The sequence below is a fragment of the Stegostoma tigrinum genome, chromosome 8 (genome assembly GCF_030684315.1).
Source record: "Stegostoma tigrinum isolate sSteTig4 chromosome 8, sSteTig4.hap1, whole genome shotgun sequence".
Classification (NCBI taxonomy): domain Eukaryota; kingdom Metazoa; phylum Chordata; class Chondrichthyes; order Orectolobiformes; family Stegostomatidae; genus Stegostoma; species Stegostoma tigrinum.
In genome coordinates this window covers 43602425-43630275 of record NC_081361.1, presented here as the reverse complement: position 1 = coordinate 43630275, position 27851 = coordinate 43602425, and the positions used below count along the sequence as shown (strand labels likewise).

Below are 27851 nucleotides of genomic sequence, written 5' to 3'. Positions count from 1 at the left end.
ACAAATGTAAGGCTCTACTGGAAGGAAAATGAACACAGACAAATTGAGGAATACCTGAAGGAATGTGAAAGTATGAGGATTCGGGATAGCCGATTTAGGACAGCGACGAGGAGGCATTTCTTTACCCAAAGAGTGGTGAGCCTGTGGAATTCATTATCACAGGAAGTAGTTGATGCCAAAACATTGAACATATTCAAGAGGCAACTAGATACGGCACTCGGGGTGAATGGGATCAAAGGTTACGGAGAGAAAGCAGGATTAGGCTATTGAGTTGGACAAATCAGCCACAATTGTGAAGAATGGTGGAGCAGGCTCTAAGGCCCAAATGGCCTCCTCTTGGTCTCATCTAAGTTTCTACGTTAATTAATGTAATCCTGTGAATTATCTGAAGGTATGTCATCTTACTATCTCATAGCATGAATCGAATCATTGCTTAGTGATTCATGTCTGTAAATGACTCGTTTTTAAATTACTCATCCAATGACAAAATCAGTATGTGGCCAATTGTCTGTAAGAAATGATTCCTATTTATTTTTGAAACATGAAAACACAGGTAAACATCAGGCACAGCTGATGAATTTTTAAACAACTACCGAAGCAGTTGGCTTATCAGTGGGAATTACAGGAAAATTGCAGAGGAAATTGAGAAAACCTTGGAATTAGATTTTTAAAAAACCGAGTGCTACTAAATTGCAATTATGCTAAAAACGTGTTTTTTTCCCAAATTTGTATGTTCCAGTCACTTGATTTGACAGAGAAATAAATCCTCACTTTTAGCAACACCTGCCTTAGTTATACCTCCTGAGAAAAATCAGCTAATGTTCTAGTTAACCTACAAGGCATAGCTTTTCTCAGCACCTTCACTGTGTCTTTAATTGGGGGCAACATTGTATCAGGCTGTGGTTCTTGATGCTATCAAATCATTGAAAATGCCGGATTTGGTCCATGTAACTAGATTTGATGTATGGAATAGTCATGCTTCTTGGAATGATCGTTTCTGATTCAAAAAGTAGGAAAATTGGGAGGTTTATCATCGTCATTAATCTGACTTCTCAGCAGTCATGATTGTGATCTGTTTCTCCTAAAATCTCATGTATGAAAATGGATTGACAGCTTACACTGAAGCAACTCCGACAATTGTGTGTAAGCATAGAAATATTTTAAGTGTAGGCAAACAGAGAGTGGGACAAAAGAGGGATCAAAAAGAAAACCGTTAGGAGAAACTGAAGAACTATAGACCTGTGAGTCTGACAACAGTTATGGGTGAGTTGTTGGAGGTGGTGCTGAAAGATGGGATTTATATGCATTTGAAGCGGCAAGGGTTACTTAGGGATAGTCAGCACAGGAAAATAGTGTTTGAGTTTAATTAGTGATTAGTTTAAATGAAGTCAACAGAGATTGATTCAGGCAGAACAGTAGACATTGTTTACTTGGGCTTGAGTAAAGCCTTTGACAAAGATTCTGCATGGTACACTAATTAGTAAAGCTAGATCACATCATTCAGAATGACCTTGCCAGCTTGGATACAGGATTAACTCTATGGTAGGAAACTATAAGTGTGGTGGCAGAAGGGTATGTGTCAGACTGGATGCCTTTGAAAAGCAGTGTTCCACAGGGATTGGTACTCATTTTACTTCTGTTTGTCATTTATATAAAGCCGGTTTGGATGAGAATATGGTTAATAAGTTTGCAGATGACAAGGATGGGACTTATATAATTAATAGTAGGGCCCAGGGTAGTGATGTAGAACAGAGAGATCTAGGGGTTCAGGTACATAATTCTTTGAAATTTGCATCACAGATAGACAGGGCGTTTAAGCAAGCATTTAGCACACTTAGCTGTACAGTTAAAACCACTGAGCACAGGAGTTGGGATGTCACATTGAGGTTGTACAGGACATTGGTGAGGCCTTTTCTGGAGTACTATTCTGGTCGCCTTATTATAGGAAGGATATTATTGAACTGGAGAGGGTTCAGAAAAGATCTACCACAAATGTTGCCAGGAATGAAAGGTTTGAGATATAAAACAAGACGAGAAAGGCTGGTTTTTTTTTAAAAAACTGGGGCATAGAAGGTTGAGGGGTAATCTTAGGGGCTTATAAAATCATGAGGGACATAGATAAGGATGAATGACAAGGGTCTTTTCTTCAGGGTGGAGGCGTTCAAAACTAGGGGGCATATTTTTTAAGGTGAGAGGAGGGAGATTTTTAAAAAGGACATGAGGGCCAACTTTTTTTTGTTTACACAGTGTAGTTTGTGTGTAGAATGAATTGCCAGAGAAAGTGGTGAAAGCAGGTACAGTTACAATGTTTAAAATTCACTTGGATAAGTTCATGAACAGGAAAGGTTTGGAGGGATGTTGGCCAAACGCAAGCAGACAGGACAAGTTTAGTTTGGGAACATGGTCGCTGTGGACTGGTTGGATCAACGGGTCTGTTCCTATGTTGTATGACTCTATACAAGTGCATCAAGGGTAACAGAACAGAGTGCAGGATACAATGTTACAGCTGCCAAAAAAAGTTCAGAGAGAGATCAACATTGACTTTAAAGGAAGACCATTCAGAAGTCTCATATCAACAGGGAAGAAATGGTTTTTGAATCTGTTTGTACACCTATACAAACTTATGTATCTTCTGCCCAATGGAAGAGGTGGAAGAGAGTATAAGCAGGGTAGGAGAGGTTTTTGGTTAGGTTTACCGCTGCCTGGGAAAGCAGAGTGTTGATGAAATTCATATAGATTGTTGTCTTAGTTAGAAAACATGACCGATGCAGGAGAGACCATTTTCTCAGAAAATGTGGTTTAGTAAATGATGAGAATTTGAGCACTTTTAACACAGAAAGGAGCCACTTTGTATTCAGCTCACCTCTAGACTTCAGTTGAGTCGAGATTACAGCCCACATAACATTATGCCCCAACTATTAGTCACACTCCAAACTATACTTTAGAAAGCCACTTGGTGGATGGAAGGATTAAAAAAAGGGCTGCAATCCACTTCAAGGACAGTGCCTTCTTTGCAATGTCCTTTGCCAATTTAAATGAAATCTTGCATTCTGTCTGTTACTTTGCTCAGAACATATTGCCAGAGAGATGTAGATTCCCAGATACAAATCAAACTGGATTTTCCAAAGCATGTACAATGCAAAACAGAATCAAAAATATTGCATTGTGACGGTAAACCACCTTTATTCACAAACACCCTTCAAAATTTCTGAATCATACAGAATCCCTACAGTGTGGAAACAGGCCCTTTGGCCCAACAAGTCCACACTGAACCTCAGTGCATCCCACCTAGACCCATCCCCCTATAACCCACCTAAGCTACACATCCCTGAACACTATGGTGCTACTTAGCATGGCCAATCCACCTAACGTGCATGTCTTTGAACTGTGGGAGGAAACTGGAGCATCTAGAGGAAACCCATGCAGACACGGGGAGAATGTGCAAACTCCACACAGTCAGACACCCAAGGCTAGAATTGAACCTGGGTTGCTGGTGCAGTGAGACAGCAGTGCTAACCATTGTGCCACCCCCATCTTAACAGGAGAGCAATTTCCAGGCTATATGTCAAGCTTATTTTGTGCTACTAATGTGATGGAAAAGATTCTACTTCTGCAGAACTATTTGTTCAGATTAGTTTAAATTGCCACTTTTTAGCCAATCCTAAATTGGATACTGAGCAATGCCATTTGCATCAGCACTTTTTAAAAGTAGTAACACTTCCCAAAAAAAATCTCTCACAGGAGCATTATTGAAAAATACTTTAATACAAGAACTATAGAGGGAATTAGGACAAGTGACTTAGATTTTAAAGGGAGTCTTAAAAGAAGAAATTTGAAATGGTGGAAAGTTTCATGGAAGAGAATTCCAGTTTAGAATCTGGGCATCTGCAAACATGGCTAGTGTTAGAATGATTAAATTTGAGAGTCCAACCTATGTATTTATCAAATGTATTTTTGTTGATTAATAGTTCTTCAAAAATGGTTGTTTGATTTTTCATGTCTCTACTAATTTCTCTACATATTTCTGCATTTACGTTTCTATATAGTATTCGGTTTCCACTTTAGAAATTTACGGACAGCATATTCATTCAATAACAAATTAGAAAATTATTCTCCAATCTCAAAGAAAACTTTCAACTCCAAAAGGTGGAACAATGCATTATGCTAGTACTGACAGTTTTTACTGTCTTTCCCCCTTCCCCCGCCACTCTTTCCCCCACAATTTACCATACGTAAAACTCCCGATTAGAATCAGATTACTGAGTCTGACAGCAATAGGTGAGAAAAATACACAGTCAACAAATCACACATTGATAGATAGTCAAGAACAGTGGACTTTCCTTCCATCAGTTGTGCATGGAAAATTTCAGAATTCCAAAAAGAAGCAGACAAAACTATCAAGGACAAAGTTCCCTCTTCCAGCACGTACTACATTCTTTTCCCATCATGCTGTACTCGGGAAAACTTAGCCAAAGTAACTAAAACTTCAAAACTCATGCTTGGAAAGTTGTGCCTGCAGATGTCATTTGCATTTTAAAGCATTCAGTAACCTAACAGTTCATTCTGCAACAAGACACTATTTAAATGTCAGGAAGTCAGCCATATATAGAGGAAATGTCAAATACTAGGCCTAAAAATAGCATAACACAAATAACTTCTACTGTAGTGAGAAGGGTCAGGAAGTACTAGGCACTTTTCTCTCTTTCTGTCACAAGTTAAAATAGGACATTTCTACAAAATGAAGGTCCTTCAGAAATCCATACATGCAAATACCGAGTTGTCAAATTTCACAGCTCCATTTCAAAGATGTTTGAACAAATGGACCCCTTGCAGTCCCTCAGCTTTCACAATGAAGTCTCACATATGGTATCCAAACACTTAAATTCCATATTTTATTGGAGTGCTTCATGAAGACAACTGTTGAAGTTTATAATAGGATCTCTAATGTACAAAATACTAATGACTCAGTTGTGTTACACCAAGTTTTGAGCACAAACACACAGGATAGAATTTTAGAGATAATGGGAACTGCAGATGCTGGAGATTCCAAGATAATAAAATGTGAGGCTGGATGAACACAGCAGGCCAAGCAGCATCTCAGGAGCACAAAAGCTGACGTTTCGGGCCTAGACCCTTCATCAGAGAGGGGGATTGGGGGAGGGAACTGGAATAAATAGGGAGAGAGGGGGAGGCGGACCGAAGATGGAGAGTAAAGAAGATAGGTGGAGAGGGTGTAGGTGGGGAGGTAGGGAGGGGATAGGTCAGTCCAGGGAAGACGGACAGGTCAAGGAGGTGGGATGAGGTTAGTAGGTAGCTGGGGGTGCGGCTTGGGGTGGGAGGAAGGGATGGGTGAGAGGAAGAACCGGTTAGGGAGGCAGAGACAGGTTGGACTGGTTTTGGGATGCAGTGGGTGGGGGGGAAGAGCTGGGCTGGTTGTGTGGTGCAGTGGGGGGAGGGGATGAACTGGGCTGGTTGAGGGATGCAGTGGGGGAAGGGGAGATTTTGAAACTGGTGAAGTCCACATTGATACCATATGGCTGCAGGGTTCCCAGGCGGAATATGAGTTGCTGTTCCTGCAACCTTCGGGTGGCATCATTGTGGCAGTGCAGGAGGCCCATGATGGACATGTCATCAAGAGAATGGGAGGGGGAGTGGAAATGGTTTGCGACTGGGAGGTGCAGTTGTTTGTTGCGAACTGAGCGGAGGTGTTCTGCAAAGCGGTCCCCAAGCCTCCGCTTGGTTTCCCCAATGTAGAGAAAGCCGCACCGGGTACAGTGGATGCAGTATACCACATTGGCAGATGTGCAGGTGAACCTCTGCTTAATGTGGAATGTCATCTTGGGGCCTGGGATGGGGGTGAGGGAGGAGGTGTGGGGACAAGTGTAGCATTTCCTGCGGTTGCAGGGGAAGGTGCCGGGTGTGGTGGGGTTGGAGGGCAGTGTGGAGCGAACAAGGGAGTCACGGAGAGAGTGGTCTCTCCGGAAAGCAGACAGGGGTGGGGATGGAAAAATGTCTTGGGTGGTGGGGTCGGATTGTAAATGGCGGAAGTGTCGGAGGATAATGCGTTGTCTTGGACAGCGTCACCAACATCTCAGGGTATACTCCATGGGCATTGACTGCTCAAATGCTTTTTCCATAGACACTGGCATCAGCCAAACACTAGCCTCACCAGATCCTCGTGGCACATCTCTGGTCCTGCACTAGAGCACACCAACACCTTTAATTGAAATTTTGCTGCCAGGACATTTTGCACAGTGGGACAGGATTTATCCAGGATGTGCCTGAGGGATCCTTACTTGCTCGCTTGGCACAGCAAAGGTAAAAACAAGGACGTGGTGAGCATCCAAGTAGTGCACTGTCCCCTCAGCCAAAACTTAAAAGGCTGATGATACGTTTAAAATCAACCAGCCTTTTAGCACAGATAAAAAACATGGCAGCTTGTCATGACTGTCAGTAATTATTAGTCAAGGTGTGGATATGTTGCTGTATGTCACCATGCTACGTCAAATCACATCCCTGCACCATGTGCCAACAACCTTTGTGGCAAACATACAGGTGCATCGACCAAAAGACCATGTCTCAAAGTCTAAAGGGGAGTAAGCCCTTATCCAAGTCAAGGGAGACACCCTACGAGGAGGGACTTCCCAGAGAGTAAATAAAAGGCAGCCTCTGATACCACTTCAGTTCCTCTGGACTATGGAAACTACACTGACCCAAGTGAGAACCTTAGACCAGACAGTCCCAAGCAAAATGGAAGTCCCTCTTCTGCACCATCTTGACCACGAGAACCTCCAGGTCCCTGACAAAGTGGGAGCCATATGACCTCTGTCCACCAATCTTGGGCAGTTTTGGAGATGAAGAAACTGTGCAGGGAAGCTCTGGACTGACAGCTGTTGACCCTGATACACAAATACTTTTTAAATACAGCACCAAGAATCCCAGGAGGTCCCAACAGTACCGAGTACTTCAGCTTCAGGTAGAGAAGATACGATCAGCAGGCTACCATGGGAGTTTGGGGATACATAGCTAATGAGGAAAGCTTTGGAAAATAGCATGTGAAATCTCACTAGGATTCAGAGAAACCTCCCATGAAATGTGGCAAAACAGACAACTGATTTACAGTAAGGTTCAGCCAACAGTCCTTACATCTACAGGTTTGATGAAGGCTTAAAAGGTGCAGTCAGAGATCATTTCAGGACCGGTTTCTGAAGCAGGCTCAAAACAGACATAAAGGAAGAGTGTTTAATTCAAGAGCAGAATGCTGCAAATGCTGGAAATCTGAAATCAAAGCAAGACACGCTAGAAATATTCAGCGGGTCTGGTAACATTCTCAAGAACTTTTAACAATTCATTTGTGAGATGGGGGCATCACTGGCTAGGCTAACATTTATTGCCGATTGCTGGTTGCTTTCAAAGGTGGTGTTGGTGGTGAGTTGCCTTTTTGAACTGCTACAGTCCATGTAGTGTAACTAGACCTGTAACATGCTGCAATTGTGTACGCCATCACCCTTAATTATGCTGGTATTTGCTAGGAATTACTGCAATCTTTTATTCATGTAAAGAAACAGAAATATTTAATTTCAATTTGATGGTACAGCGTACAAATAAGTAGATGCCCAGGTACAGTATAGTTTCACGGTACAACTACTAGTACTTGATTGACAATATAAATACCCATCATACATTTGACATGAAAAAAAGTGACTTTTAAAAAAAAAGGACACTGAAAATATACTTATCTGTTTGCTCAATGCCTTGTCTTTTTGTAGCACTTCATTTTGCAATGTAGAAGTTTGTTTTAAACCATAGGTTTGCAATGTTAAAAGTCACTTGCCTTCAAATTAAATAATTTGGTTACCCTCCTAATAACTTATTATGTTAATACACTGCATGGTGTAGCCCTCAGGTTCAAATGACACTCAGAGCATGGCCTGGGGCATGACAATTAGTCTTAGCCCTTGGGGTTACAGGAAGGAAGCCTGTGATATTCTCATTGTCAACTTATTGACATACCCTGTTCTGACACTTCTGGAGTACTGTCACTTAAATTAAGGCTGTAGGACTGCTGTTATACTGTTCTCCAACATCTGTTTGACACTTTAGGGGTTTAAGAATTTTTTTTAAAAAATTTTCAAAATGTGAAATTTGGTCTTTGCCAATACGTTTGCAAGAGATACAGAGCAACCAAAACTATATATAACTACTGCCTGGGATATAATCCATAAACCAAGAAACCGAGAAGCAAGACACTACAAACTTCTACTTCCTGAATTCCAGGTGGCGTCCACAATGTCATGATCAGATAAGAAAGTTTAATGGGACATTGTCCTCTTGACCAAGGCTGCGATGTTAAGTTGTGAATTTGCACGTCACAGATCTGTAAATTTGAACGTGTGACAATTTTTATTCAACAGAACATCTCATGATACTGGTTGTTGTTGTGTGGAAGACAAATGCGTCACAACCAGCAAAAGTACAGACTTCATGCCTGTGTCACGGATCTTGCACCAATGCCTATTTGTGTTCCTTGGTCGGTGCATAATAAAGTTCCATTGGTTTGTTCACCTTCCAGTACTTCTCACTAACAAGTTCCAGCGAAAAGGAGCCATTCAGCAACTAGGAAAACAAAACAAAAATTGTACATTTTACAAATCCTTTGCATAAAAAGTCACAACCCTGACCAGTGACACGCTCTCGGGCACTGCTAATTTCATCACACAGTGTGAAAGCAGGCCATTCGGCCCATCGAGTCCACACCAACCGTCCGAAGAACATCCCACCCAGACTCAACCCCTTTCCTTGCATTTCCCACCCTAGGCACTATGGGCAATTTAGCATAGCCAATCCATCTAACCTGAACATTTTTGAACTGTGGGAGGAAACCCACACGGACATGACATGGGGCGAGAATGTGCCAACTCCAGACAGACAGTTGCCAGAGGCTGGAATGAAACCTGGGCACCTGGCGCAGTGAGACAGCAGTGCTAACCACTGAGCCACCATACTGCCAAAGCATAACATCTCTATTTGCCTACGTTTACTGTTTTGGTTGTTTTACCTAAGTTAATATATACTTGTTACATCAGTACAAACATGTGTACATTATTCACTTTTTCCCTTTTTCTATCTGCAACAATGCATTCAGCAACATCTAACAGGCAGGAGGCCAACGCAGCTAAATATTCACAAAACAGCAGGTCTTCTGATGATAACAGAAGAGGCAAAGATTCCTCTTAAATGCCTAGGAATTGTTGCACCCACCTGAGGAAAAGCCGGACTCCATATAATGATGCATTCAAAAGGTAGCATTCCTAATTGTGCAACACTCCCACAGTGTACTGAAGTGTCAGCATACATTATGCAATGGGGCATTTTAAAAGGATAGATCCCTGGAGTGTGACTTAAATCTCTGACTTTCTAACTCAGAGGTCATATAGCTACCACGGAGCTAAAATTTTGAAGTCAATTCTATTGCAAAACCTCTGACTAGTAACACATTACATGATGCAACAACTAAGGATCACTGCCATGTGCTGAAGTCCCTTGCAATTCGCTTTTATTAAATTACTATACCAAACAATGGCAAGAATTGATAAAACCACATTACAGTGTCTGACTAAAACGGACTAAAAATGAACTTCAGAAATAAATTCTGAATCATATGGGGCAGGAAGTATCAACAAAATTCCCACTGAGGTTATCCAACTCAGAACTAACCGGGGTCAGGACTGAGTCAGATAACCTCAGCGGGAACTTTGTTCATTCTTTTTGGCAATCACACATCCTGTAGGGAATCAATAAAGTCTCATAAAACCTTGCCTTTACTTTCAAATGACTGACTGACTGTTTTGTTAGGCTGGCCTATTGGTCGTTGGTTCATTCTTTCCCCTTTTTAAAGTGAAGTGTAACATTTGCTACCCATCAGTTCTTTGGCCCAAATCCTGTCTCTTTTTGCTTTAAAGAATATTACAGTTAGTCTTGTTATCTTCTTCTCAAGATTGAGAAGAAAATTGGACCCGCTGACTTGAGTTTGCTCCAAATGACATTGTTGATCCTTTATTGTTAAGCTTATCTCCTGTAGCAACACTGGCACACGTCCCTGATCTAGTTCTATGGTCTCACTTTAACCTTTTACTGTAAAGGCAAAAACGCACAAATATTAGGTGCGGCCTTTGAAATATAGCTCAAATCCTTCTAAAACAGGCTTGGGAATCTAAAAACATTATGGATTTGTAGCTAAGAGGTGCTCAAATCCAAATCCCAATTGCGGTGATTAGTTTGTTACTGAGGACAATACTCATTAACTCACTGTTAAAAATCCCATATGGTACTTTTACAGAACAGGCTCCCTGCAAGCAATGATCACTGCTCAAGAGAAACTACTGTCAAAACATGTGGACATACAAAGTACAGCCACTTCAGCAAAGCTGTGACCAATAAATGGTCATGTCAAAAGAAAATCTCATTTAAATTGTTTCTCTCTCACATTACAACCGGAACATTTTCAATGTTTTGCTGGCGCATATATCTTGAGAGTGAGAAACTATTAAAATAAAGAAAGCTTAAACAGTTGATGGGAGCACGTTTAGCTGAAACTTGCTCCCCATGGTACACTTACAAATTTGTCCTCCATTTATGTTGGTAGCAACATAAATCCAGTTTTGAAGCTGTACTCGTCAGCTTCAACAAAAAAACTCTCTCAACTCTTCCCTGGCTATCCAGGCAACTGGCTGCCACCTTCAACTAAGCCCAGAGGTTTGGAACGTTTGCAACCCTCACAGCAAAACTCAGCTTTGTTTCCAAAGAGCTTTCAGGTCCACCTATCTTTCCTCCTTATCTATCCTGAAGCTCTACCACTTACACTTCAACTAGAATTCCCCAGCTTTCTCCTTGCCACCACTTGCCATGGAGAGTGCTTTGCTCCAGCTGCCTTCTTGAACCAAGGCTTGCAAAACTCAGCTTTGCCAAACTCCATTACATCTGGCCCATGTTAGTTATGCAACTAAAGATTTCATCATCTTCAGACAGTGGCCACATTGTTCCCTAGCTCCTCCAGCCAAGCAACTTTTGCATACTTTCTGCTTTTCATTTTCCAGTCCCTCTGTTGCACTGCCTGCATCCACTAACCCAAGAGCTACAAGATATCACCCACTGTCTCCACTATACCGTAGCCTCTTATTACAAAATACAATTGGTATATATAAAAAAAATCACTTTTCAGTTTAAGTACCTCGCAGTAAACTTCCCTTCATAGCACAGAAAATGAGGCTCTAAACTTCATGTTTGTGATGCAAGGTTTAGAGCTGACGCAGGATGTTAAAACTCAAGTCAATTGTCTTCCCTTCCAATTATTCAGTCAAATACCTCCTGGTACTGTAAAATACATTAGTAAATTGTTCACCCTGTTCCCTAGGAAATCAAACCTTTCTTGCACCGTTTTAGATGCTGTAAATTTATTGCTGAGCACCCACATGAATTTTTTAAGGAAATGGGATTTCACATAAGCATACCACACAGAGCGAATGAGTGAACTGTTTCACTTCACAATGCAAGCCCTGTATAACTGTGGTTTAAGCTGGTGGTAAAAATGCTGAAATGACCGTGGCTTGGACCTATTCACTATTCTCAACCAAAGTCAGATGTTGTGTCAACACTTAAAGCTCTAGAATGAGCACTTCAATGGGAATGTGTGCAATGTTTCAATTAGAAAAATCACCTGAATTGTGTCATTTTGAAATTACATGCCACAGTGAATATAAATTTCTCTAGGACGGAAGCTTGAACTTACCTTTGTGTTTCAAATGCTAACTATTTGTGTCTTCAGTATTTGTGGACTTTTGATCTGAAATTTAAAAATAAAACTTCTCACCCTTGAAAAACAGCATAGATACTTACAGTGAATTGGCCATTCACTGTTGCAATATAAATGGTGTACTGTTTCTCACTGACTGCTTCCACATTCATTGGATTTGCTTCTTCATTTTTCCTGAGTTCTTCCAGGGCTAATCTCATAGCCAAGTACTTGGACAGATGGTCAACAGTGGCATTTCCTGTTGTTTTTATATACCTAGTTCCAGCAGAAAAGAAGAGAGAAGGAACATGAGACACAAGGCCATGTACTATGTTTCTCCTATAATCACCTCAATCTTGAAAAGGGGTTGGGGGATAAATACATAATGTGTTGTTTTATCATTAGAGTTAACATGGAGCATCCATCCCAAAACTGGTAGAAGGACTGATTTGCCTTCCCTTCTTTGTCTCCTCATACTCACTATCCCATATTTTAAGACTTGTAAATTATGTCAGAATGGGATATGTTAAATAATTAAGATTAGAAAACCTAATGTAAGTATTTAGTGTCTTCTATAATTTTTTTTGCTTAAGTAACAAGATTAATTATTTTGATTAACGAACAGAATTGCAATGGCCCTAGATTTTCCAGTCTCAAACACAGCAGACGGTAGATGCACAAATAATTTCATATAGCTTTCAAGATTACATGAATAAGGCTTTAAACCATTTCACTGCATCAATCTAGTGAGTGGCTCCATTTAGGACGGTCTAAGATGATCCTTGACTTGTATCAGCTAATTTTACAAAATACTTCATATTAACTATTTCTTTGAGGACTGGAACTTTGAAAAATTGGGGAAAAATTGATTCAATTCCAAGTTGTTTCGACCTACCTGGAGCGATATATTTAGAAGAGATAACTGAAATGTGTGTGTGAGACAGTGACCAAGATAGTGTTGGAGTGTTCATGCGTGTGTGAGAGCGAGAGAGAATGTGCGCAGGTGCAACAGAGTTTTGAGTTAGAGGGATAAACGTTTAAATTTTCATATTATAAAATGTAGAATTTAAACTGTTATTGTACCTTATTGAATAAGTTGTTTTGTTAATAAGCCAATAATTGCACATAAAAGGAACCCAGTGACAAATTATTTTTTCAATGACAAAGTATTTCATTGGCTATCTTGACAACTGGAAAAACTATTCTCACTTTACGTTGTGACCCATGGAGCATTAACTTGAGCACTGCATCAACTGCCTTACGTTAAAAAGGTGGATTCAGTCAGAGATCCTGTACCCAAATACCAGGGTGGGATTGAGAGTGTCTGTGTGTGGCCACTAAGTGGGGAGAGGATCAACCAAAGAGGCCATGAGTAGTCAAACTGATGATCCTGGGAGTACTGTCACACCCCTGGGAGAAAAAAAAAGGAGTAAATAAACAGTGGAGAAACAAAGCTGCACATGAAAAGATATTGAACCATTGTGGTTTATTGGTGTCTTAATGCAACTGTATATAACCAGGAAGTTATTATACAGACTTATTCCTGCTTCTACTCAATGGTTTAAGAGATCCTATTCTGCACAACATCAACGACCGTCTTCTATACTTCAGAGTTTGAAAGTCCCACAGGCCCAGAGGTTCTGTTTTCATAGACAGCACATGTGGCCCTCAAACTGTTATCACTTCTTTAGCTGCTGTGAATAATGCCACAATTGCATTACGCTGCTTTGTTGAAATACAAATACCTGTGTAATAATCGATCAAATGTATCTGCAGTGGAGTTTGGCTGATGGCTGAAAATGCTCACAATTGACAAAGTTTGTTTCCTGGCCGAGGCAGAATTTGATGACGTCAGTTGGGAACAAACAAAAAATGTCTACACCTGGGATGTCAAGATCTATTTCAAATGCAAGTCTCCATCTCAAAACACACAGAGTCACAAGAAGAATGATTACTTCCCACAATATTAGAGGACCTCACACACCTGTAAAAGCATGTCACAGCAGGAGTAACTATTTTGAAAAGAGGAATGAGTTGTAAAAATAAACATAACAAAGTTTCAAAGACTTAAACAACAGGAGGCCTGACAGTGGATTTTTCCAACCCTGGCTGGGTTTGTCAGGAATATTCATCCAGAGCTGTAGTCACATCCACTGGTGTTACAGATCCTGGAATTCAAATCTATCCGTCTGATAGAAACACAGTCTAAGATCACCAGCAAACCAGTAGGTCAGCACCATACTGACCACAATGCTAACACAGAGTACTGACTGTCAGGTGTAAACTGATCACATTGCCCTTTAAACATTTTTGGCACTACTCATTTTACAAACTGACAGTGTGGACTCAAAGTGTCCGTGAATCAAATTGAAGCGGATTCTCCCAGACCTCCATTTGTAGGTGGTCTGTACTGGTTTGTGGAGAAACCGGTTGCAGTGAAACTGCTTACCGCTTTCTCGACACCGGTGTGCGCCCCACAATCCTCTGGACACCAACCGTGACCTGCCTTGGTTAAAAGAGAAAAATATTTAGTCATAAAACAGGTAGCTCTTCATTGGTAGCATGCTGTATGATCACCTTTACTATATTTGAAAATATCAACACCATTAAAACTTGCAGAACACACATCACCACTTCTGACCGTAAATTCTAATTCTCTCAAATGTTTGGTATGCATGTCAAAATAATTCACGTTTGTCTGTCCTTCCAAGTTCTTTCATTTACTTTCCTTTCCTTTAAATTACTGGCACATGCTGGGGAATGAGTAACTTGAGATAGTGAGAATTGGCAACACATTCAATCACAAAAACCATGCCAACTCAGCTGAAACTGCTCATAGGTATAATTTCCAGCAGAAATCAATTAATAACCAGTGGAGAGGCAACTCTGGCTAATCTTTTACATTTCATTATCCCAGGGTCAGAGAGACCAAGCTCAAAGCCTTATCTGCTGCCTTAGTTGAGATCAGGTAACTCAGCTGCATTGGACACTGTAGACAACACAACTCCATTCAGAGACAATGGGAACTGCAGATGCTGGAGAATCCGAGATAACAAAGCGTGGAGCTGGATGAACACAGCAGGCCAAGCAGCTTCAGAGGAGCAGGAAAGCTGACATTTCGCACCTAGACTCTTGCCTGAAACGTCAGCTTTTGTGCTCCTGAGACATTGCTTGGCCTGCTGTGTTCATCCAGCTCCACACTTTGTTATCCACAACTCCATTCATGCTGTACTGCTTCAAGTCTAAACATGATACGATGTATCACAGAAAAGCATGGCCTAGCAAGCAATCATTAGGCCTATTGTGCCTATACTAACTGTTTCAAAGTGTGGTAGCACTGGTTACCACAACAACATTTTACTGCCCACAGCCCTGAAGATCTTCTTCGTCAATTATCTACCAAACTTATCTTTTCAAAATGAATCATCTCTCATCACCTTTTCTCATTATAAACCTAGTGAAAAAGTCTCATCTCTCCCCTCCAGATCTTCAGCCAAAAATTCATGACACACTCATCTTTAATTATTGAAAGACTTGCCAGGGAAATGAATTGTCAATATCTTTTAATCTTGTAAAGCAGGAAGAGGAATCCTAACTTTGCCAAATGCTCCCCTTTAGTTTCACAACCCTTACGTTATTCTAACTAATCTCTTCTGTAGCCTTTTGAAGGTCTTCAGATAATAGAGTATCCAAAATTGTCCACAATCCACCACAGATTTATAGCCAGGTGATTTATATAGTTCAAGTATGGCATATTTGGGCTTATGTTCGTTTCCTCTTTTTGTAAACCTAAGTAATCCTATGGTTTCTTTCACCATTTTATGAAGTTGTCCTGCTACATTTAAGGATGTATGTAGATATACCAAGGTCCTCCTGCTCATCCATACTTATCAAAATATGTCACAAATATAGTGTATTTTAACATTAGTCCTCCCAAAGGGTTTCTCCAAGTTAAACTCCTTTGAACGTTATGCTTATGTTCATTTTTCGAATGTGTCTGTCATCCTAAAAGCCTGTAGCTTAATATTTAAAGTTTCTGCAAATTATTTTATTCTTTTGAAATTGAAGTAGTAGAACTTGTGATCTTATTCATCATACGGCGGCAAGTGATTCCAGGGCTTCGATTTCTGTGGCATTGATGAAGTACACTCCAGAAATGGTAATCTAGCATTCCCTTTCAGACACTGACTTGACCAGATGTATATTTCCAGAAATAACTGTTTCTGTTATTAGCATTCACACCTCCTCAAAACAAATTCTGTTCAGCAAATCGGAAGAATTCAATGATAATCCCTCTCACCTACATACCTGGTCTGTGCTGTTTCATCTTTCTCCATTAATGTAGGATGAGGCCTGAAGACCAGTTCAATTTCATTGGTTCCATCAGTCACTGGATCAGGATCCCCTGTCCCATTCTCATTCGTGGTGTCAAGATCAGGACCAGACTCATCTGATGTCTTTGCACGTTTTTGACTTGGTCCTGCCTCCTGGTTGCTGTGTGTGGAAGCATTACTGCAATGTGAACTGTCCCCATTGTCTTCGGCTCCACTTCCATTCTCAGCTTGGTGTTTTCTCACCCTCTGTGCTCTACCAGACAATAATTCAACATGTTGGTTTTAAACTGGACAGTTGCTAAGAAAAACAACATCAACATGTTTGATTCATTCAGAAGAAGATGTTAGTGTGATTCACAACTCGAATCAGCTAGTTATGTCGTCATATTTAAATAAATATTTGTTTCACTGACTCATCAAATGTAAAGTTACTAAAGTAGTTCGCAAAGGCAGACGTTTAGTTCAATAATCTTAATATATTTTTGTTACAAAGCAGCTTGTGGACGAAGTCTTCTTGTTAAAAGAATAGAAGTCATTAAATCAGTCTGCAGTCATAAACAGTACCCTACAGTTCCTCCACACCACTAGAACACAAGAATTAATGCTTCTTGTGAACTTATAAATCCCTAATTACCAAAGTAATAAATGTGGAATTTGAATTTCTTTGAAGGAAAGATCAAATTCTTATCAGGCTTTACACCAACTGTGATTTTCATCCAGAATAGAGATGCTGTTTGTTAATTAACGTATGTACAGAGAAAAACAAAGTTCAATAAAGGCTTAGTAGTACAATACTTTATGATGATTTATGGAAATAGCCATGTGACCACTGTGTCAGCACTCTTCCTGCTGAATCCACAGTTTGTGCTTTTAATGTTAAAAAAAATTAACAAACATGTTTAAGTCTCACAAAGGCTCTGATTGGTCAGTTAAAAGTAAAAATGTTGTTACAGCTTTCATATTTGTTATATAAGAAATTTAAAGTGCTTTTTTTCCTGAAAGATCTTTGGTTAAATGACTGAGAATGATTAAAATGCAATTTTTTTTCCCAGAAGAGTGAAAAAGCACAGAGAAAATCTTGGGAAAAAAAACATTTCTTTGTTACTTACTACAAAATAGTGCAATGCAAACTGAACTAAATTCTATTAATTATTTCTCTTCTAGTCCAGGTTATTCAAAGTTGCTTCTTCAGTTACTTCACTTGTTGCATTCTGATATTGTGCTTAGGATGCTGGTTGTTTGAATTCAACCTGTCTACTTTGCAGCACTAACATGAGTAGCAGCTACAATACTGAAACACCTATCGCTCAAAATAAGCCTTATGGCTTCTAGTTTCTGGCAATGGCCTCTCCTGTACTATCTAAAGTAATGGACCAACAATGCCACAAGCAAATAGTGCTCAAAAAAGAATGTGCACTAAAAGACAGACATTCAGGCCTTTTGCCTCTGGAGATCTCAAAAAAAAATCATTTACTAAGGTTTGTCTCAGTACTTCATATTAAACTTACAGAAGGCACAGCTATAATATAAAGTGCAGATCAATGATTTTCCAAGTAACACTGCAGTGCACTTAAAATTACGAATAAAGACATCTTAGTTTATTTATCGCTACTATCAGAGGTGCTGCTCCAAATGGCTGGTATTGAATTTTCTTAACAGGAACTTACTGAAGTGCATTAAATCATCCCAAAGCAAAGCATTCTTCTTAAGCAATACTGATGAATATTGACTTAAGTGTGTTCACAATTGTGTTAGAAAACAATGAATCCTTTTAAGGTAGTACACCTATTAACTAGCCCATTAATGTTATGTGAAGTTCAGCTGTAATAAGTAACTACATGGATCCAAGCATGCAACCCTTAAATGGTTCGAAAGATGGCAATAAAAAAGGTGATATATATGGGATAATATAAAAGAACAGTAATATTTAAGTTTAGCACTTAGGAATTCAGCTGTATTTTATGAAAACCCATGTTTTTCAGGATCCAAATTGGAGTAGATAAATTGAATTTACAGTAGCCTTTAGTTCTTGAGGAGCTAAACGGCTTACTCCTTTTCTTCAGTATTTTTCTCCTCCATCTACTGTCCCCTTGATACATGTAGTAGATGATTCCTAAGACAATGCATTGTCAACTAGAAAAATAAAGAGCATCACAATCTCATCTATTTTTTCCTAACCAGCTGCTTTTTGCATGCATTCAACTCAACAACAAATAAATGTTCAGAAATTGCAATTCAATTCTACATGTTTTTAGTCACAGAAGTCAAAATTGTTTTTGGATTAGTTGTGCGTGTTCACGTGTGTGTGTCAGAATTGGTTTCTGGGAAACCAGTTTTCTTGATTCGGTTATTAGTACAGACTGCTATGCGAGGGGACAGAACCACCTCCAAGCCCAGACATTCTTCATTAACACTTCAATGGGTGCAACAGTAAATGGCAGTCAGTTAAAGAGAATTTACTAGCTTTGGAGTGTTGCACAATCCTTACCTATTAAGTGCTTGCATTTTGAGTCCCTCTTCAATGCTGTGGCTCAGGGCTTGCTGGTTATGGTGCTTGCTGATCCGGGCCAGCACCCGCTCTTGGTGTGCCTCATACTCATCTCGACTGGGATATATCTTACTGATGAGTGCATCGAAGTTTGGATCTGGCCGCAGTGATCTCTTGGAAACAAGTTTCTTTCTGCATGTTGGGCACTCTTTGTTTCTAAGAAGAGAAGTTCTTCATTAGATCTGCACCAGAAACTACATGTTTTTAAAAAATGTCATGCAACTGAACTATCCACAGTTCATTGGTTTTCAAGAGGTGCAGACCTTTCTCCAAATACTGCTATTTTCAGGTTTTTACATAAAACATGGCAATGTTACTTATAAACCAATTGCTATCATCTGTCCATGCCAAGTAACAATCTAACTTTCTGCTGAGGCAGAATTTTCATCCTGAAATCAATTAATACTTCTCTGATCCACCATATTTGAACCATGCATGATGTTAAAGACTTCTTTACCACAGACTGCTGTAGAGATTGGGTTGCTGCATATATTCAAGGCTGAGTGGGACAGATTTCCAGTCAGTAACGGAATCAAGGGTTCTAAGGGAAAAGGCAGGAAAGTGGAATTCAGCATCATCTCAGTGAATCAGCCATGATCTCAGCGAATGGCAGTGCAGGCTCAGTGGGCCGAATGGTTTACTTTTGCTCCTATGTCATGTGGTCTGGAGGACGGCAAAACAGAAATAAAGCAAAAATTAAAAACTTTATTGGTAGACTGCAGGCTGATGCTGTGTGCAGGAGCTTCAAAGCCTGTACTAACATGCCAAATGTTATTGATTTATACCCATAAATCCCTGTGAGTTTATAGTTCCAGCTGTGCTATTGTGGAGAGCCATTAAGCAAAAGCCAATGGTTTTCCCCAAGGGACAATAGAAATAGAGTTGGGGGTGGAGGAGGAGGAGGAGAGCCACCTGTTAACTGTCTGTTAAAAGATAACCAAAGAGGAAACTGAAAGAATTAAGTACCTTTTAGCTCTAGCCATTAGAATAGAAAGAAAAATAGCAACAAACTTCACTACTTGAAGTTAGGCACTAAAAGCTGGAAGGACTTTAAAGTGAATTGCTTGATGGACATGCACACTGTTTATAGGTTTTTTTCTAAAGAGTCACTTCAACCATAAATATTGTTATTTTCCCATGGATACCTGGTCAGTATAGTTGAGTTGGAGCAAAGAGTCTGTTTCTGTGCTGTGCATCTCCAAGTCCTGTTCCACTTGCCTTTAGGAATGGCCACACAAAAGGTTCCAACTACCTACTGTTTCGGTTTTCACAGGTTGATACATTGGTAGAAAACTGACAGCATGATGAGGAAATAGGCATTTTGCTGTTCCGTACGTTCGAAGTCAGTATGCCTAGGTGTAATTATTCTTGAAAAAAATTACTATTCTAAGCATTTCCTAATTATCAATATTAGGGTATATAAAATTTGACCTTTTGCTATTCCTGCAGGGTAACAGATGAGACAAAGAATGATGGGGTACACAGCTTGTTTGTCATATCTTGCAGCCAGTCTGCTATTACATACCCACTCCTGAGGGCAGTAACAATGCAATCAGCACAGAAGCGATGGAGGCACTCTTTGGTTGTCATAGTGTTCTTCAGCATATCTAGACAGATAGGACACATCAGCTCACTGTGCAGACTTCTGGGTGACACTGCAATCTCCATGCCATCTGTGATTGCCTCCTGTAAGTCACAAAGTTGATCATGTAGCAATAAATCCAACATTATTGCACGCTGGTCACAAAGTTATCGATCAACTTTATGGATGTTGGACAGAATAAAAAGCTTTTGGTGACCTGCCTAATTTGCAGTTCAAAGTGAATTTTAAAACAAAAAGTGGAAGGGATAACAAAGTGTGGAGCTGGATGAACACAGCAGGCCAAGCAGCATCTCGGGAGCACAAAAGCTGACCTTTCGGGCTCCACACTTTGTTACCTCGGATTCTCCAGCATCTGTAGTTCCCATTATCTCTCATCACAAAAAGTGGCAGTTTGTTTTCTCTCAGTCAGTCTGTACTCAGCTTCAGTTACCATTCACATCATATTATAATTCAAAACCCTACTTTTCAGACAGACCAAACAGTAGATTTCCACCGAAAGTACCTCACCTCAGCTGGAAAAGGTGGGAAGAAAGAGAATAAAGCAGAATTAATTCATGATGTGCAGTGCTCACCATCAACAATTGTGACATTTCAGCTGTTCTAAAATTGAAATAGGCCGGTAGGATCATAATAACAAGAAAAGGACCCAAATTGTTAGCACAGATTTTCCTTGGAATCAGAGAGGAACTTCATACATTTTTTAAAAAAAATATCCTGACATTGTTATAAAGCAGTTACTTAATGATGCATTTAGATGCAATTTCTTACTATGTTGCCTATTTTCACATTTTAATATATTCCAAACATTTTCTTGATATCATTTCCCTTTAAGTTGAAACCAGACACCTATACAAGTCAAATTCAAAGTAGCCAAGGTATGAATTTATAATATTACAGCTTAGCTTAGGCATTTTCCATGCAAAGTAAAGAATTATTTGCAAGAAACAGAATGGCAGAATGGGCAGTCTACATAAAAACATGTTGTTAAAATTTACCAGACATAATTCCTTACTTTGCAAACAATATTACTGACCTAATAAAAAGGTGTTCTCAGTTAGCTTCAGTTCCTGGTAAAACAAGAGCACCATCTGCTCTGATATAATGATACCTTTTGAGTGACAGGCAAAGTTCACATTACAGCATGTGATCTTACCATATTGGGCTCTACAGTGAAATTTTTGCATTTTGACAAACATTAACAACAGATTATAAATTTAAATGAAAACCAGTTGTTTCTTAACCTGATAATCTGGATATTTTTCTCTGGTGGAATGCAACTTATCATGGGGAGAGTTTCAACCAGGTCTTTGTATCAAGTTGACCAGCATTTAAAGTAATTACACAAAACATTAAGTGTTAAAACACTAATTCTCTTACTCTGCAGTATAATAAAAAGTAAAAATTTAAGAATGTTAGTTTACTTGTTCATAGGACTTGGGCGTCATTGGTTGGGCCAGTATCCTAATTACACTTGGCCTGAGTGGCTTCCCAGGCCATTTCAGACGGTAATCAAGAGTCTGAAGTCACATTTAGGTCAAATCAGGTAGGGATGGCAGAACGAACATTAGCAAACCAGATGGGTATTTATGATAAATCAACAGTGTTACATGCTCACTGTTAGATTAAAAAATAATTCCAGATTTTTATTGAATTCAAATTTCACCATCTGTCACTGTGGGAATTCCAATCCATGTTCCCAAAGGATTGGCCTCCTACTCTGGGTTACCAACACAAGACCACATCCCCTCCCTTTGCTGCTGCAAAGTCCAGATGGCACTTAATTTGTGCACGTGATCTCTCAGTGGTTAAAAAGGGTTGCTATTTGGTCCCTCTCCTCTCGAAACTCATACTGCTCAGCTGACACCAATGTCATTCATAAAATGTTGTGTCATTTCTGTCTGCCACTTGATTTTTAAAGCAAATTATGGCAATTCCTTCTATTCTTTGCAGACAGAACCATGCAGCACAAAATACTGAAGAGGGAAGTGGTTTAAGTTCTACTTTTATGACATTGTTAACAATAAAAGCCATTCAGCATCACCACTTAATCCATCTGCAATCTATGCAAAATAAAAGGGATTATTTGAAGGGAATTTGACAGAGACAATGTTACAAACACCGGGAAAACAAGAAAGGCCAAAATGATACAGAGGGAAGATATGTAAGAAACAAAGAAAGAGAGAGAGGGGAGGAAATATAATGGAAAGAGGTAACAAGAAGAAAGAAGGCAAGAGGAAATGAGAAAAAAAGACAAAAAGTAAAAGTTGAGAAGTGTTTTTTTCCCAGATTTACCAGCATTGGCATAAAGTTACTAAACTTTTGTTTTGTAGGGTGTCTATCATTTCAGAAGTGTTTTGCGAACTGGTAAATTAGATTTCTTCATTGTTAAAGTTACACATGTGTTTAAGTACCAGAACCTTAAGATTTATTCCAATGAAATGACAGATTCCATTACTATTTTACTCTTAATTGACCAAAAATTAAAGTGGCTTCACCTCTAATTTTTTTTAAAAGAAACCTGTCTATATAGCAGTCTGTTCCATAACAGACAAAGAAATCTGTCTATCTCAATCTTAAATATAGACATCTGTAGAGTATTCAGAACCCAGTGGGATAGACAGTTCCTAAGATTTACAAGTAATTTCTCTTCACTTCAATCCTAAATAATTTTCCCATTTCCCGAGACTGTGCCTGTGTTTCAAACTCCCTTGCAGAAGGATAGCCCCTTGAGCACTGACACCTGTCAAGTTCCTTCAGAATGTTGTATGTTTCAATGTGATCACCTCTTATTCTTCTAAATACCCGACACAGTACAGCCTTAATTAGAGATAATGGGAACTGCAGATGCTGGAGATTCCAAGATAATAAAATGTGAGGCTGGATGAACACAGCAGGCCAAGCAGCATCTCAGGAGCACAAAAGCTGACGTTTCGGGCCTAGACCCCTCATCAGAGAGGGGGATGGGGGGAGGGAACTGGAATAAATAGGGAGAGAGGGGGAGGCGGACCGAAGATGGAGAGTAAAGAAGATAGGTGGAGAGGGTGTAGGTGGGGAGGTAGGGAGGGGATAGGTCAGTCCAGGGAAGACGGACAGGTCAAGGAGGTGGGATGAGGTTAGTAGGTAGCTGGGGGTGCGGCTTGGGGTGGGAGGAAGGGATGGGTGAGAGGAAGAACCGGTTAGGGAGGCAGAGACAGGTTGAACTGGTTTTGGGATGCAGTGGGTGGGGGGGAAGAGCTGCCTTAATTACAGCCTTAATTAGCTCAGCTTCATGATAAGGCAACTTCCCTATTACAGATTCCCTGGTACTGGTCTAGTGGAAGTTCATTGCACCCTCTCAAATGCAAATTATGTCCTTAAAAATGTGGAAACCAAAACCCTGTCCAAAATTCCAGTTGAGGTCTTACCAAAATCCTGTAAAAAAACTGTGTTGACAGTTCCTGATTTTAGTATTCCAATCCCCTTGCAGTAAAGGCCAACATGCTCTTTGCTGTTCAATTGTGTGCTTCATTTCTTCTTAAAAAAATTATGTTTTTCTTTTTTTTTCAGTACCGAAGTCAATAACCACACACTTCCTCACAGTTCAGTACATTTGCTAATTTGGAGCCCATTCACTACCTATCAAAGCCTTTGTGTCCTCCTCACAGTTTACATTCCCACCTAGCTTTGCATCATCAGCAAACTTGGATAGGTTACTCTGTATCAAAGATATTCATATAGGTTGTCCCAATGATCCTCATGACAGTTAGTCAGAATCTGCCAACTTGAAAATGCCCTCAAAAAGGTGGTAGATTGCAAACCAATTGTGCGGCCAACTAAGCCAATGTAAGGTCAACAGTGTGGGGCCAATTAGCATACTGGCTGAGGTCACTGAGAAGGAGTGCTGAACCTCAGGTTAAACTCACCACCAGTCATCTCCAATCAGCGAGTAGCCCTTTGGTCCTCTGGAACTGTGGCAACTTTATGTTACATTACATTACCTCTATCCATGCTAATATATTAGCCTAACTCATTGCATATTTACCTCACCTTATTAAATTCTTTGCAAAAATTGAAGTATGTAATACTTACTGATTCTCTTTATATGCCATCTTCATTACATTCTGAACAACTCCATAAAACACTTTTGCAGAACTACCTTGACTTCATCTCAAACTAATGATTTTATAAGCTGCATTGCTAAGATTTATTTAGAAACATGGTCTAACCCTTTTCTGACAGTTGATTTCCAGCAAATCCTGCATTTCCCTGTTTTTCTTCTTTTTTCACTAAAGAGCAGAGTTTAATTTACAAACAGATCACAAAGAATAAGGTAGGAATAATGTAGCATCTTTCACTTCCTCACAATGTCCAAAAGCACTTTTCAGTCAATTACTGAAGTGTTCCAGCACTCTAGTAGACTTCATAAACAGGGGTGCAGAATACAAAAGCATGGAAGTGATGAAGAACTTATAAATGGCCCTAGGTAGACCTTAGCTGGAGTTCTGCATACAGAGTACAGCCACCATCCTATAGGAATAGTTTCAGGGATCAGACTCTTCAGTTATGAGGAAAGATTGGAGAAGTTGAGACAGTTATCGTTGGAGATTAGCAAACTATGAAGATTTGATAAAAAGATTTCAAAATTATGAGGGAAATAGATAAAGTATACAGAGAGAAACAGTTCCCACTCAAACAGATTGAGAGCCAGAAGCACACAGTTTTAATGTGTTTTCTTACAGAAGTAAACATGAGGTGATAATTTTTGTTACCACACTGCAAGTACTTAGGGAATGAATGCACTATCTGGAAATGTGGTGGAGGCAGATTTCATGGAGGCATTCTAGAGAGCACTGTTTTTACTTAAATAATATCCAATGTGCAGGTTTACAGGCAAAAGACTGGAGACTGAAACTAAGTTAAAAACACTCAGAAATCCAGTAGAGACACAACGAGCCAAACGGCCTGTTTCTGCACCAGAACAATTCTGTGATTATGTATCCTCACAGATACATATAAGAAAATATATTAGGGAGTACTTGCATAGCAAAATCCCACAAACATCAAAAAGTCACCAGCTCTTGTTTTTCATGGCGTTGATCATTGTCTGAATTTCCTGCTCCTCTTTAAATAGTGTCATGGGGCTGGACTTTCCCATTCTGAAGTCAATTATTTTCATAGAGCTTGATGGCAATGGTGTCATCATGGTTCACAGTGGCATTCATCATTACCTTCTGCTCCTCACCAACACTCATGTGAAATAATGTGGCAGGAGAGGGATAACTGTCGTCGCTGCTGAGACAGGCTGTTCAAATCACTGGCGTCCAGCTGCACATCATTCCAGGAGCTACCCCAACACAGCTACCCCGAAACTGACAAGTCTCAGAAGGGAAAGCAAGCCCCCCACTTTGGTGAAGGGGCATGGCATTCTCTACGTGAGGGACCAGAGGTGGGCGGCCAAGACAGCAAACACATTTGGCCAAGACAGAGAAAACAGGGTCATGCACTATCAATGTCACTATTGCACATAGCACCAACAGTTGTCCGCCACATCATCCTCTACAACAAGCAATCCTTCCTGTCCTCTGGTAAGAAAGAAAATATGCAATCCAGAGAGGCTGGCAGCCACCAAGTAAAAACGAAAAAAAAAATGAGATCACTGAGAAATGAGGCTAAGAACTATTAGGTAAATCCTGTCTAGGTTCATGATGTATCTGTGTGCCCCCTGAGCACCAAAGTGAAATCCTGAAAAGCTGAAGAGGATTCTGTGTTGGTGTGAGATCAGCCACTATAACGCATTGAAGCTGGTGGTTTGATGATGTCAACTTTGGTGGCCAAAAGGGTCTAGGAGGTTACTGTCCATGGAACATTCAAGGAAATGTTGTTCAAAGGACATGAAAAACGGCGGTCTGGAGACATAAGCGGTGCACTATATCCATCAGGTAACTGCTCTCTGACTGAAGTCAGGACTTGTTGCCAGCCAGCTTCTCAGAAGAGGAGGGGAGAATTGCAGGCTGCATAAAAATGAAGACAGAATAGCCTATAATTGCTTCCAAATGCACAGAGAAAAGGTAATCACCATTCTGAGATTCAGAACTTCCTGTTGCAACTTTAAAGTGAAATCAAAAAGGTTCTTAATAGTGTGAATGAGATATTTGTCCATTTCATTTTTTCTTACAATTTTCGTCATTGCTCATGCCACTCAAGTGATAGGAAATCTCTGCACATATTTTGTATTATATTCGTTTACAAAGAAAGAGATTCTCAAATTCACATCTGATCTCAAGCTGACATAAATCTCTAATTGGATCATTGAATGCTGGTGTTTTTTGTTATTTCACTTATAGTTGGGTAACAACTATACAGAAGGCAATGGCCTAGTGGTATTATCACTGGACTGTTAATCCAGAGACCCAGACCACAGACGTTCCAGGGACCCAGGTTCAAATCCCGCCACAGCAGATGGTGAAATTTGAATTTAATAATAAACGTGGAATTAACAGTCTAATGATGACCACGAAACCATTTCAGATTGTCAGGAAAACCCCATCTGGTTCTCTAACATGCTTTAGGAAAGAAAATCTGCCATCTTTACCTGGTCTGGCCTACATGTGACTCAAGACCCACAGCAATGCAACGGGCAATAAACGGTGCCTAGCCAGTGACACCCTCATCCCTTGAATGAATAAAAGGGAGCTGTTCTTTAGTGGACTCCTAAATTCAGTATTATTTCCTGTTCACTTAAGCCTTCTTGTGCCAACTTACCAAAGATGCCACTAACTTTATAATTAAAGAAAAATACTCTCTTTCTCTACTGAGATCAGAATTCGAGATGGCAAGATCAGGTGCACAAGCTATTTTCCTATTTTTCTCCATGTAGATGTTACTTGCTGTAGAATGACCTAGTCTACTTAAGAGGTATACAACTTTAATCCTCGAGTAGAAGTAATGATGTAATTGTTATATTTACCTGAGGTGTTCTCTGTAACTCATATAAGCTGAGTTCCCATGTCTTGCTCAGAGGCTGGGTTCCATTGGTCTGCACTATTTGTGCCATTTCTGTAAGAAACATAGTGCATCATTTGAATCTTGGAAATCTATTTAATTGTCACCAACAGGCCAACCCTTAAAAATCCCTTCAATAAACCACATATTAAATTTGCCAGATTTATTTCAAATGGCATTAATCATCAGAGTTCTGGAGTGAGAAACAGACTGGTACCCACTGCAAATTATAGACAAAAGTGGAGTTATTGCTGTAGCATGTGGATTGCAGGTGTTCCCATGGAATTAGTTACGCTTCTAATAAAGTCTCAACGCAGGTTCAGCAATGATTCATGTAGTACACGTATAATTCAGGTATTAGTACAAGTTGGCGTCCATCCTTTTTCGCTTGTATGAATCATGTTAGCATCAACCAACTGGTAACTGAAAAGGAATATTTGTCTACAGTTTAAAATTCCAGCATATCTTCATGGACACCTTCATGGAGAAGGAACATTTTTGTAATCTGGCAAGGAACAGAAGTGCATTATTTTCACAGGCAATGGTGAGACCATAGAGACTCATTATTATATCCACTAACCCCATGTCTGAAGA

The 27851-nt window shown here is 39.9% G+C and overlaps 1 protein-coding gene across 7 annotated transcripts in view; it reads right to left on the bottom strand.

Annotated features, from left to right (window-relative positions):
* Positions 1 to 7595: 7595 nt before the first annotated feature.
* Positions 7596 to 27851, bottom strand: part of rnf2 (ring finger protein 2) — a 48090-nt gene continuing 27834 nt past the window's right edge. For 5 of the 7 annotated variants that reach the window (XM_059647825.1, XM_048539858.2, XM_048539857.2 and 2 more), the window contains exons 2-8: positions 27223 to 27311; positions 20199 to 20359; positions 18614 to 18829; positions 16100 to 16378; positions 14241 to 14297; positions 11896 to 12067; positions 7596 to 8616 (exon numbers count right to left, since the gene is read on the bottom strand). In XM_059647825.1, the coding sequence (XP_059503808.1) occupies positions 8515 to 8616; positions 11896 to 12067; positions 14241 to 14297; positions 16100 to 16378; positions 18614 to 18829; positions 20199 to 20359; positions 27223 to 27309 (1074 nt within the window). In that variant the 5' untranslated portion in view covers positions 27310 to 27311 and the 3' untranslated portion in view covers positions 7596 to 8514. Of the gene's footprint in view, positions 8617 to 11895; positions 12068 to 14240; positions 14298 to 16099; positions 16379 to 18613; positions 18830 to 20198; positions 20360 to 27222; positions 27312 to 27478; positions 27726 to 27851 lie in introns of those variants that run through there. The other 2 variants (XM_048539861.2, XM_048539856.2) reach the window with 2 other exon arrangements.